Source organism: Carassius carassius, chromosome 17 (assembly GCF_963082965.1).
Source record: "Carassius carassius chromosome 17, fCarCar2.1, whole genome shotgun sequence".
Classification (NCBI taxonomy): Eukaryota; Metazoa; Chordata; class Actinopteri; order Cypriniformes; family Cyprinidae; genus Carassius; species Carassius carassius.
This window is the reverse complement of record NC_081771.1, coordinates 5865312-5879927: the sequence shown is the minus strand read 5'-3', so window position 1 is coordinate 5879927 and position 14616 is coordinate 5865312. Positions and strand designations below refer to the sequence as shown.

General features: G+C 32.8%; 1 protein-coding gene across 3 annotated transcripts in view; it reads right to left on the bottom strand.

Moving 5' to 3' along the window:
- LOC132160852 (membrane-associated guanylate kinase, WW and PDZ domain-containing protein 3-like) overlaps positions 1 to 14616 on the bottom strand; it is a 101879-nt gene that overhangs the window by 30075 nt on the left and 57188 nt on the right. For all 3 annotated transcript variants that reach the window (XM_059570566.1, XM_059570564.1, XM_059570565.1), the window contains exon 2: positions 1580 to 1696. In XM_059570566.1, coding sequence (XP_059426549.1) covers positions 1580 to 1696 — 117 coding nt within the window. The remainder of the gene's footprint in view (positions 1 to 1579; positions 1697 to 14616) is intronic.

Genomic DNA, 14616 nt, shown 5'->3' with positions numbered 1-14616 from the left:
CACAAAAATATAAAGCAGCACAATTGTTTTCAACATTGATAATAATGAGAAATGTTTCTTGAGCATATTACTAATATGCTGATTTGCTGCTCACGAAACATTTCTTATGTAAGGATGCTAAAAACTCACCATCACATCTCAAACTTTACCATCACAGGAATGTCATTATGTTTCAAAATATATTTAAATAAAGAAAAGTTACAATGTAATAATATTTCACATTGTTTCATTTTTCATTTTTATTTTTTTAACCAGATTAGCTAAATTTATTCAGGCTTATTTTAGGTTCATTTTGGTTTTGTCACAACTTGCATTACAATTAATTTGTATATCAATAACAAATAAATTTTGCATGTTTGGTGCATTCTATAAAAAGCTACAATTGCTTAGGAAGGTCTGTTTTTCCTGAAAAAAAAACCTGACTGAAATGATTTTCGGAAACAGGTAAACAGATTATGCTGCAGGTAGCATGAAAGAAAGACAGATTTTTTTTTTTTTTTTTAGGTGAAATACCACGTACTAAAGTGTCGTAGTAAATTTGCCCCTCAGACTGTTTCATGACACATTTGTCACTGTCACTTATCACGTTAGTCTAAATAGGGAATAACGAACTCGCTGAATGAGAAACTAATGAGCAGTGAGCTTCTGCTTGGAGAAGAAACATACTCTCAGAAAGCCACTCCACAACTCTCAAGAGAAACAGCATCTCATGTGGCGCATCACAGAGGAGAGCTGGCAGTGTGCTGCTGAGGGCCAGACCAACACCAGAGATTTTGCCTGAGGAGAGGCTCTGTCTCCTTAACTACACTAACAGACACACCAGTGTGAGAACTGGCCAAAGGATTCACTCTAAACACCAAGTGGAAAGACTGAGAGGTAAGATGAGATAACCAGACTGCCAGAGATGAGATATATATATGTTTAAATGTTCTTACATTGAAAATATAAAAAATGGTAAAAGGTTAAATAAAATACAATAAAGTAAAATTAAAAAAGTAAATGTAATACAATAAAAAATGTAATTAAATGACAAAAAGTCAAATAAAGTACAAAAAATAAGATGTATTTATTAAGTATATTTGATGTGCATATGTATTTAATTATATTTGCTATTATGTATTTGACAGGCTCTTTCTTCCCAACTAAATGAATAGACACACTAGTGTGAGAAATGACCAAAGAATGAGACAATAACCAACAAACAACATCTCATGATCAAATTTTAAACATATAAAATAAAATAATATGTTTTATTACATGTATGAATTTGTATTTTATTGTATTTTTTTACATATACATATTTGTTCATTTTACACATTTTATTACTATTACTGGCACTTCGTCAATATAATTTTATAAAAAAGTATGAAAAAACTTGTCTAAAACAATATTGCACATAACATATATGCAAGTTAATAAATAAATAAATGATTTGTGTTAATAAATACATTTAATTTAACAAATAAATATGAATATAAAATAAAAAAGAATTGACTGGCTGTGTGTGTGTGTGTGTGTGTGTGTGTGTGTGTGTGTGTGTGTGCGTGCGTGCGTGCGTGCGTGTGTGTGTGTGTCTTACATGGAATAGTGCGCAGGTACAGGTTGTCTCGAATCACTTGCTGCAGTTTGTGGTCGATTGATCCTTTTTGGAACTGCAGACTAAGATAATGCCTCAAATCCGCATTCAGCACTTTACCTGCAGAGAGAGAGAGAGAGAGAATATTAGAAAAAAAACTTTCAAAGTTTATGGAAACTGAAGTAGGTAAGGGATACATTAGTGCTCTGAGGTTGCTCTTTCATAAGATAATGAAACTTAATGGGTTCTTAGCCCATTAAAAACATAAAACTTCTGAAAAAACAAAACCAAAAAAAACATAATTAGGTCTTAAAATTAGACATTTGTTGACATATAGTAAGCGTATAGAGCTATACAGTGAATATGAATTGTATAGCTCTGTTTATTTGATCAAAAAGCTCTTAAAAAACAATCTTAAGATCTCTTGTGAAACATTAGGAGACACATAAGAAAAATTACAGGGGAAAAAAATCTAAGCAGGCAGCATAAAACAAAACTTATGAAATATGTCAAATTATGGAATTAAAATAGAAGCAAAAGTTCAGTTTACTGTCTGACTAGGGAAAAGAATGTCATTCGTGATCCTGCTTTCCTACGCGAACTTTCACTGTACGAAAATACCTTCTATTAGTGCTCAATTGTTTTTCATTTTCTAGAGTGACATCTTACTCTGCACATACACACACTCATACTCAGTGTGAGAGCCAGCTGCACAAAACAACACGGCGTAAGTCTCTTATAAGCTTTGCTAACTCAGAAGAGACTTCACAAACAAGCTGACACAGTGTCGAAAGCAACTGTGAAAAGTGAAACCTAATGAAAACCCTCCACACTGAACTTTCTAAAGCCTCACTTCCCCTCTTTCTGCCAAACTCCAAAGACGCAACTCTGGGAGAGTTCACAGAGAGTTGGGCAAAGTTGCTCTGCAGAAGAAGACGGAGGATGTTTGCTGATATAGACTGAGGGAGGATGATAAAATGAAGGGAAACAGAAAGAGAGAGAGGAGTCCAACAGCACAGCTCGAGGGAGGAAAACAAATGCTATTAAAGGGGTCATATAAGAGATCACATTTTCTTTGATCATTGGTTTAAAAGGGAAAAGGAAAAAAAAGTTTATTAAAACATGATTTAAATTAAAAAACCAACTCATTATAAAATCATTATGTCAAAAACCCACATTTGTCACGTTCGGTGTTATGGAAAACACAGGAGAGAGAACCAATTGCGAGTACGTCTTTAATAAAGGGAAATCCAAAGAGAAAACACAGTCCAGGCAGGGTCAAAACCGGTAAATCCAAACATAACATTAAACAAGGCAAGGCAAGGCAAGGCATTGACGGACATGAATTAACATTTGACATTAAACATTAAACATTAAACATTAAACATTAAACATTAAACATTAAACAAGGACTCCGTGACTAAGACTCAAACAGACCAGGTATAAATACACAAAAGGATGATGGGGAAACAGGAGACAGGTGGGGAACAATCAATTAACTAAACAAGGAGGAAGGTGACCAAATAAGGAGACAGGAAGTGATAAATGATAAACACTGTGGGAACTGAGGACACCTAGTGGAAACCCAGGGAACACAACCCAGACACTGTGACAACATTAACAAAACATATCCTTTCAAATGATCACAATATTAAAAAAGAAGTTCATTTTCATTTGTAAGTTTAATTTTAATTTTTGTGATTTATTCTTAATGTCCCTGATCATTTCGTTCTGGATTTCCCATTCATATGACACATTTCAATGCAGATTAGTTTATTAATCTTTGACAATTTTCAGTCTTTAACAGATTGTTCTTTTGAGTTTGATCTTTTTTAATTTAACATATTTTTGCATCACTTATAAAAAATATAACATTTACCAAAAAAATAAATAAATAAATAAAATAAAACAACTACAAATAATTACAAAATAATTTTTATTTACAAATAATTACAAAGTAACGGATTACAGTAACTATATAACTTTTTTGGGTAATGAAGTAAAGTAACGCATTACCTTAATAATATTGGTAACTACACTACTTTACTGGACTATAGGAAAGCGCTTTCCTGTGTTACACAAGCCGTGTTTGCATGTGCGTAATGTTCTGGGCCGGGTTTCCCGATAACGATTAATCTTAATGCTTAAGAGCGTTTTCTACAAGTAATTTTACGATCGTTCGTTATTGTTTCTCATGCGTTATCAATCACATAGCTGTGCTTTAAGTGCTGCTTATAGGAGTCGCTGTCCGTTTGTCAAGTGCTGAAATGTCACCTTATAGAATGACTCGTAATTGTAGTACACGATCGTTTATTGACGTTAACCTAATGCTGCATTCCAGACAGACAACTTGGATATAATAACTATAATACAATACTATATTATATTAGAGTGTATAATATTATACTTTACATAATAATAATGTACTTTTTATACAGTAGAGAGAGAGAGAGAGAGAGACGTTATTTTTGGGTCTAATACATACGTAGCTTGTTTTCATGCACTTCAGCAAGTCATTGACATATTTACATGCATAGAAACAACTTAATTTATTCAATAATTTCTTAAAATAGCCTTATGAAATGTTTTTCCCCCTCCAAAACTGCACTCAGAGTCATGCTGTGTTCACTTCATGAGCATTTGACCATTTGATTTGAGCAATACTAGCATCACATCACATACACAGAACTGTAAAGGTATTCACGCTAACACGTCAAAATAAGAGTCCGGTTTAATTTAAAGACAAGTATTTGATTAATACAATTAAATTTAACCATTTAAAAGGAGTTGAGAAAAAAATAAACAGAAAAACAATGGAATCCAGAAAAATAAAAACGAAAAACAGAATTTGGAAAAAAATAAAACAGAATTGGGGAAAAAAATCAAACGGATTTCATAGGGCCCTAAAAAAGTAAAGTAAAGTAATAAGTAGTGAAGTAACTTTTCAAATGCAGTAAAGTAATCTCATTACAATTTACAGAAGTAACTAGTAACTAGTGACTAATACATTTTTTTGAGTAACTACCCCAACACTGGTTCAATTCCCAGAGAACACACATACTGGTAAAAAAAAAAAAAAAAAACATAAATAATAATGTATAGCCTGAATTGTTTGTAAGTCGCTTTGGATAAAGCATCTTATAAATGTAAATTCTAAAATAAATTAAATTAAATGCTCATTACAACTGCTTGAAATAATGATTTTTAAAATTAAGTCTTTCCATCACTATAGCAGATAAACAATTGCACCTCACAGCAAACAGTCCAGCCAAACAATGTTACTTATTTCATATTTAAAGAAAGTGCTTACACAGTCTTTTTCACAGACTTTTTTGGACTGGGGAAAAAAGTTTTGAAAGTTACAGTATGTTTTCATTGTTCATTAAGCTCTTTCATCTTAGAAGTTCAAAGACAAATCGATTTTTCATGATATTAACTCATTAAAGGAACAACAGAATAAAACGGACTATGAAATTTTTTTTTTTAAATAATAAAAAATGTATAATAAGATGCCTTTAAGAAGAAAGTGTGGACTTTTGCAGACAGATGCCACAAACCACTAAAGCCCTCACCCATAATCTCCCGTCTTCACCCCTGTGCCATGCTGCCAGTCCTCATAAAGCACCATAATCTCCTCATAAACACAGCATGACCTGTTATGTTTCATAACCTTTGGGCGGAAAGGCAGGTGTCCCCGTCAGAAGCCTTGAATTAAGCAGGATTTACAAACCACGAAAAGCTGAAATATCACATCATTCTAATTCATTTTGACAGGGATAAAACAGGAATTATCAAAGTGTTGACATGAGAAGCAGATATCAGCAGCGTTTTAATGGCTTGATGACTTAACCTGACTGGGGGATGAATGCTGTTTTTACGCATGGACATAGCAATGCTTCAGCATACAAAGATATCACTGCTGCTTCAAGGAAGGATGAGAACACTATGCTGTTCCTTAATTAAATTTGATTATGGACATTTTACCTGAGATAATGGCTCAGTTTAAAGACAAAACAAAACAAAACAAAACACATATTCATGTTCTGATTCTTGTTTACAATGTTAGGTACATGTTACACTTAAACACACATACACACACACAAACGCACTCTTACCAAATTTGTTGTACAAAATACTTACCAAAATAAAACAAATTACAATAGTTTATGGAAAAAAATGTAAATAAAATAAAATAAGCTTAATGAAGCACACTTATTCATATGTGTTGATTCTTGTTTAAAAAAATTGGTACATATAAATAAAATTATAAAAAAATTAAATCATAAAGTACAGTTACTGAAGTTCCATGTAAGATAATTGGCGTAAATGTCTTGCCGGAAATGACTCGTACCTCTTCTGTTTTTAAGTCTATTTACATTAGCATCCAAATTCGCTCCCTCATCTGCACTCATTTCTTCCCCATATGGTGCACCATGTGGCATGGACTATACAGGGAATAGTGAATGAGTGAACGAGTGAGAGACACAGCACATGTGGTCAGCATCGTGGAGCAACACTGCAGAGGGGTGTGATGAGTCTCACCAAGTGAAAATGACCCTTTATTAACGCTGCTATAGGCCCACTGTCCAAGCAACTTCCACCACTTCATTTATCTCACTTTATAGATAACGAGAATACTACTTTGTTTTCTTTTAATTCTATTTTAATCCACTTCATCTCTTTTGAACTTGGTTCTCAATGGACATCACTCAGAGAAGACAGCATATTTAATTCGATGTGAATGAAAATGAGACTGTGTGAGAAAAAAGCTGTGTGTTTAACAAATTCTACTGTTTTAGGTCATATCTTATTTTCACAACCCATTATTTTCCTGAGAATGATTCAGAAAGACGTATTTTCAATGTTTTATTGATTGAACAATCAATAAGAGGTACAAACAGCGCAACCTATTGTACAGACTATACGTTATATCTCAGCCTAGTTTTCTTTTGCATTGGGTAAAATATAGTGTCTATTCTGCATTTAAACTCAAGATCAAATGCACAGGACCCATATTTTTACATACCCATGACAAAAAATAAAATAAAATAAATTATAAAAATAAAACACAAAAATACAATAAATAACAATCTTACAAATTAGTAATACTAATAATAATTATTATTATTTTAATTATTATTACTGCTACTAGTAGTACTACTATTATTATGAATAAAATTAAAAATTAAAAACAATTAAATAAATTACAAAATTATTAAGATAATTAATTAAGATGTGTGTTTTCAACCATTTTTTATTTAAATATAATCTGCTTTAAAAAATACTAAAGCATTAAAAAACGTAATCAAATTAGGAACATGCAAAAATTCAAAAGAGATCTGAGACTTTGGACAGCGCTGTAGGTATTTATGGTGTTTATTCATATGGAATCTGTATATTAAACACCAAATAGGCTGTAATTGGTGGACCTCAAGAAGGGGACTTCTACTATCTTTTTTTGGCCTCAACAGGACAAAGGTCTAGACTCTTTTTATCATTTTCAGCTTAACTTCTCAGATTCTGAGTTCTGAGGCAGAGCCTTCTGAGGTTATAAGACAGATGCTCTGTATCACTCTCTCTCTCCCTTTGCCTTACCCACCTTCTTCTTCCGTCGTTAAAATGAGGTAATAATATAATAATCCTGTCCAGGGAAGACAGACAATTTGTTAGGGGGAAGACCAGAGGTTTTAGAGAACATTATCACTGTGCCACTCTCTTTATTTCCCATTTTCAGCTGTAAATATCTTTGGTCATTCCTCATCTGCCTTGCTTTCATTTTTTAATTACCCCTTTTAACGTTGACATTTTTTCTTTAGTTTTCTCCCTTTTCTTATGTCTGTCATTCTCCATTTCCTTTCCTACGTGTCAGAAATGGCAGAGCAGCTTTATAATCCTCCCCAGATTCCCTCCTGTCACAGTGCTCACAAACCATAGCGTACAAAAAAAAAAAAAAAAAATCTAACAAAAAGAAGACACAAATTTATCATTTTTTGCTCTTTGGTTTACCATGAGATAGGAAGTCTGCATTTACTACTTGTGAGGATCACTCTTATAAAAATGTACCATAATTTGCATCGTTTCCATTAAAATATAAATGTTGTTAATAACAGAAAAAGTACTGTAAATGCATTTTTTGTGTTCTTGCTCTGGTGGTAATAAACCTCAGTAGGGGGCAATAGAGTTACCTTCAATTTAACTTTGGGCATGATTCTCTTTAAACATTATTTAGCATTTTCTAATATTCAATACAGCATATCTGAAATTTCATTATTAAATGCATTCTGAAACTTTGAAAAAGTCGAGCATGAAAATCGAGCATGCAAAGCTAAATTAAAAATATATATATTAAAATTCAATAAAAATATTATTCACAGTAAATAAAACAAAGATTTCATGATACTATTTCCAATTTTTCTACTTAAAATTAATGTGCCACTGCCCTTTTTTTATAATTTATTTTTTTGTACAATTAATTGTATTATAAATTGTGAAAAACCAGCAATTTCTCATTTCTACAACAATTTTTTAGTGTACAATAATTATTATAATGTTATGGCCAATTATATGTCTATAATTGTTCATTAAAATTTAATTTCGGCAACACGTTGTTATAATGCCAAAGTAAAAATTTACTTTTTTTAAGATTTGCAAAGGCACTATATTTAATGAGCATCATACACTCGAACACCCAATATTTGCAAACCAATCTGGTACCAATATATTTGTAATATCTACATAAAACATATTATAATTTTTTAATTTCTCAAATGATTAATCTTGATTAATCGCATTCAAAATTAAATTTTTAGTTTACATAATTACTGTGTGTATACTGTACTGCCTATATTTATTATGTAGGCCTATATATAAATACACACAAATACAGTATATATTTAGAAAATATTTCCACGTATTTACATATATATTTATATTCATACAATTTATATTATATATATATATATATATATATATATATATATATATATATATATAGATAGATAGATACTAAATTATATATATATATACATATATATATATATATATATATATATATATATATATATATATATATATATATATATATATATACTAAATTATACAATACTAAATATATATATATATATATTTATATTCATACAATTTATATTATATATATATATATATATATATATATATATATATATATATTTATATATATACTAAATTATACTATACTAAATATATATATATATATATATATATATACTAATTTATTTACAAAAATAAACTAAAAGAGAAAGAAACACATGCAAATGCCTGACTCGTACATACAGTACAGCATAAAAAAAGAAAAAGAAAAAGACAAGCCAAGACAAAAAACACACACAAAAAAATGTCGCTGAAACACTGGTTGCCATGGTATTTTTTTTTTTTTATGAAGGCCATCTTACAGCCTTTTTGCCCCCTCATACAGTGCATTTATCTAATTGGTTGAACCTCTATATACTGTAGAGTTCAGGAGCAGATGGCTCTTTTGCCTGATTTGGCTCGTTTGCCACCGACGGCTCAAATAAGGGTTCTTTTCTCAGCTGTGCTCCGATTCCCCATTGATTCTCAACAGCACTGCTGAGGAGGCCTGTTACACATGCATATATTAGACGTCACTGATTATGTGACTCAAATTAGCTGTTTTTAGCTCCTGCAAATGTCTCCTGAAGCTCTCGAAGGTAATGGCACTTCCTAAGCTGAAACTGTGGCTCACAATCATTGTGGGAAATGAGAAGAGTCGAGAAGCAGCTGGCTGCAGAACCGATTGAAAACAAGAGGTTAAGGACAGCGGCAATTCAGCTAAATCACCATTTCTGATCGCTTCCCCGACCTCTCCAAGACCGTGTCCACAATCACTAAGACAGCCGCGTGAACACAAAGCACGGTTGTTGTTGAAAGCAGTGTGGAGAGCCATTACTTGTATTTCTTCATGAGAATGTGAAAGCTCAGTCTGTCACAACACAGAGGCGAGGGAGTTATGATTTCTGCCTAATGGCACTATGACCTAAAAGTTGTTACTGACAAAGAGAACAAAGCTAATCAGAATAGAAAAACAGAGTCAGACAATGAGCAAACGAGCAGAAGAGAAAATAATTCAAAGCTGACAGAACATAAAACTCAGATCCTCCTCTTTTATCTCCGTCTTTCAACTGGTGAAGTTGTTTTCCACTAAAACAACTACTGAACCAAAAAGGAATGAGTGAGCATATGGTTACGTTTTTTTTTTTTTACTATTAAATACAGTCATTTATTGAACACTGATGTCTGTTAGAATATTGCTGATGCTATTTATAATCAAAAATGAATCCAAATCTATATATTTCAGCAATTTTACCACTTTTTTTAGGCAGGATGCGAAACCTCTTGTTATTTTAATATATGAGGATAAGGAGAGCTGTCTGTGAGAGAATGCACAGAGGAAGGAGGGATGTTACAAAGGAAAAGGATGCCAAGCGTTTGATCCTCTGAAGCTAAATAGGGAGGCATGTGGCAAGCCTATTGCTGACAATGAGAGAGATGGAGTGGTTGCATTGGTGACAATAGTTGCTGTCTACATGAGGACAGATTTACTGTATAACCGAGACCTTCAAGAACCTACAAGAAAGGAATTCTAACAGAAATATAACAGGACTTTGGTAAAGCATGACTGAGGCATTTATCAGCCTGTCAAACCATAAGGGTGACTGGAAGACCCATGGTTTTAGTCATCCATCAAATGACTAGTCAATCAGTGAATGATTTATCTAGATGTCCCAAGATGTTTTAATCCTTTAAAGTGCAGTGTCGGAATGTCTGTTTTTGTTTTGGTCTGTGTGATTTCGCCCACAGCCAATTAACCCAATAGAATTTCAACACTCTGGGTTGCCAGTTAATGGAAAACACAGCATATTACAGCCATGGGAGTGAGCGAACGAACTGAAGGCTTTATGACCAGAGGCATATTAAAACATGGATAGATCAACTCATCCTCTTACAGTGTAATGGCTTGTCACCTTAGACTGTCAACTGTGATCAGTCATGTTGTGTGTTCTCCATCTGGCAACCCGTGAGAGCGTCAAGTCTGAGAAGGACACGGCAGGAGAAACAACACTCTCCAATGCCCATTTTAACCACTATCTCTCAATATTACTTATGGCACCTTAACTAGAATTAAATGCATTTGTATAAAACAATATAAAATATAGAATTTATAAAGTAAATAATGACTAGATGGATGCTACAGAGCTCTTTTCTGCAATTCCCATTTCCATGCTCACAGAAATGTATCTGAATGTGAAGCCTCTAGTCAAGAGAGTGTAGTACTTCACTGGGAATACAGCAATTAAACCTGAAGCCTTGAAAGAAGAAGTTGGAAGCACATGGACTTGTGCCTTCCCCACAAGCATATATCATCATTTAACAACATTGGACCTCACATTAGGATCGTCTTGAAAGGTTTATACATTATCTAAAAAAAATCAATTTCTCTATGGAGAAAATGAATGGGATTTTTTACTTCTTGTTACCTACCGATGCGCTTCTATAGAGTGTGCTAATTTGTAAGAATGTAGCTGCAATTGTGTGCAATTTTTCACCATCGATATTGATTTCCCGTCCCACTCTCTCTCACTTCGTTCCTCCATGCTTATAAATTCTAAAACCAGTGAGCAGCAACCAAAGAGTGCAAAGAGCTTTGAAGCTCGGAAAGTGTGAGGCAAGGTGAGAGGGCTTATAGTGGAGAGGTGTGCAGATTCTGAACCAATCCTGTTAGCGGTCACAGACAAAGTCAAAGTTGGGGATTTTATATCTCCTGAATGATAAAAAAAGAAACAAAATATAATGTTCCAGCAATATTTGCAGACAGTGAAAGTGTCTGTGATGAGGTAGTTACTGGTGTGCATGCAGACGTCAGCATGTGCCATATTGTGCAGTGCAGCGATAGATAGTGGCTATAAAATACACAATACTGGTTTAAAGTAGTTCACAACACACAGTGCAGAATGAAGAAAGTCCAGTAAAACTATATAGACAATCCAATAAAATACAACACAGAGAATGCAGTAAAAACACTTTCTGTGAAGACAAAAGGTCCATTAAAGTAAATAAACATTTGAATTAATCAAAATTATATACAAACATTATTAATAAATAACATATTTGAAATGTAATTTTTTTATCTGTGAGTGAGTGAGTGAATTAATGACCATCAATAATCTAACAAGACCAGAAGTTCCAGAACAAACCAGCAGTTATTTATATATTTCATTATTATTATTATATTTAAAAGTAAACATTTAAAATGTATCTTTTTAATCTTAAAAAAAATTAAATACAATAACAAAAATATCAATTATCATTAGTCCTGTGGTGAGTATTTAACGATTGTTTTTATTTATTGAATATTGTTTTTATATGTATTTCTTGGACTTTGCATTATATTCAGTAACCTGCTACATGTCTGACAAATTCAAATACAGAACAATGCTCAAACTGACTGTTGTTCAAAAAAAAAGAACCTGCTGTATACATAGAAACATCTCACAAGAAGTCCATTCAAAATTAATTGGAACCCATGCTTTTCTGTTCCTCAGTGCATGGGTGATTATAGATATTGTATGAGAGAAGAAAGAAACGTACAAAGAGCGAGAGAAAAGGAGAGTGCACTTTCTTTCTTTCTTTGACTAAACTGCCCTCATCAGTGATCTTTGTGAGCATGCATATGTTTTCTAATTGGCGTGTTATTAATAATGAGCCCCTGTTCAGAAAGTCTAACTCTCAGCAGGTATATGAGAGAGCCTGGGTGAGTGTGCTAGCTGTGCATTATATAGTCAGTCAAAACCACACACCTGAGGACTTCAGTGTCACTGACAAAATCATTTACAGCAGCCCTGTCAACTTTAAAAAGACAGTGTCAAATCTATGGCCTGAATTTTCCCTGTCTTATGTTGTGCTGGCAAATCTTCCAAATCTGTCTGTCTAACATGTACATTTCTTAGGGATGTAACGATAGTGTGAATATAGCGGTATCGCGATAGCAGAACTGTCTCGATATCAGTGGTCACATGATGGTATGAAAAAGTGTAGATTTTTAAAATATATTTAAACTTATTATAACATAAAATGTCATTAAAGTTGTGTTTTGGGCCATTATGTTTTGGCTCAGTATCTGTCAAACGAACTAAAGCCGAAAGCATAATATGGCTTAATCCCTTCATCAAGTCTGTTTTCACTGTGCGTTTCAAAGTGAAGCTCACAATTCATTCAGACGATCAGCTCGTGATCCAGACTTTTCTGTGACTCAGAACGACACTCAGAACGATTTCATGTGCCGTGAGTTTAGTGCGCATTTGGGAACGCTATGAAAACCAGTTATGCTTTATTTTCACATTCACATAATTTCCAACATTTTAATGGGCAGATGATTAAAGCATTAGACTAGATTTGCAGTGAGACCTGTTTTTGTAAGCCTGTTTTCTCTGAAGCTGTAGTTTTCAATTAAAATAAAAGCTCTACTGGCGTTTCCTTCAAAATAAAAGCTGTCTAAAAAGTGTGGAATGAATTTCTGACAGCTAGAGGTTTAAATGGGTAACGTTACTGCAGTCAAAATAAATATCCCTTTCAAGTGTAGAAATTAGGAACGATGTAATTTCCCTATTGTAGTCTAAAGCAAAAATAATATAACTAGAAAATGTTAATTTATTTTACAATGCAACTGTTTTACAATATATGACTATTACTTTCTTAGAAAAACAATAATTTTAAATAAAAATAAAATTATTATTATTATTATTATATTCTAATTAGTTTGACTTCTAAAACACCAGTGTGAATGGACTGAGACAGTATACCACAACTTAAAAGAAAGCTAAGTACCCTTTAAATATCAGTTGCAAGTCAAATTTGACTTTTTTTAAATATCGGAATAAATATCATATCGTGGATTTCATTTTGAGATATTATCATATCGTGAGATTTTGATATTGTTACATCCCTAAAATTCATATCAATTAAAAAACAAATCAATCAATAGAATTATTAAAGCCGTTTTCAACTTTAAGACAAGGTTTTGCCAAGCCAAAATTCAAAGCTGCCTTGACAAACTATTCTTTTTACTAGCACACAAAATTTGGATAAATTTTACTGCATATTCTGAACTCAGTTGTGGGCTATTTTAAATGTAAAAACCAAACAAATTTGGGTTCTGTTATTGCTTTAATCAGCAAAGTGCAGACTGCTGCTTACATGCTGTCTCTGTAAAAGGCAAAAGTTAAAACTCATGTGTTACAGCAAAGCTTATTTGTCTTTTATTCTAACAAACAAGAAAATTCAATTTTAGCCTCCCATTGTGACATAAAAAGCATATTCATTATACTACAAAACAAATTGAGATGGAGACGATCTGGATAGCCATCAGCTCCAAGAAACCCATCTCTGGGAAAGGAGTATATGGAAGTTTGTGAAGGCAGAGTTTATAGTTTTGACACGTTACATAAGCAGCCTCCTCAAAAGGTGTGCACTCGGCACAGCTGTCAAATCTGAGAGGCATTTGGGCGGAAGAGTTTGCTGAGTAAATATCTCACATCATGAGATGAATTTTTTAACAGCGTGTGGCTCAGACTACATGCTCTTGTGTCTTATCCAACTTATCCAACAGCTGCAATGAGAGATGCACCATTATTCCTCATTTAATTGACTTTTCACACTACTAATCTGATTAAGCTCACTAATCTCGTATTAATCTATAATTATCCTATATTTTTAGATGTTATCTGAGATTGTTTATGCTTTTCACAATCTTATCAAAATGTGACTGCTTTTCTAGTTTAGTCTTCTACAAATGCATCTCTGTTCCATCACTCAGTTCTGAACTCAGCAAGCAACACAAAATAGCTTTCAAACAGCTCAAACGTAATTTAAATTGAGTTTGATGTCATAAATGTTAATAAAAACGTAATACTCTAACGCACAGATGTTGAATAACAGTTCATTTAATTGGCAGTTTTTGTCATTTTTATAAAAACACGTTATTCTCT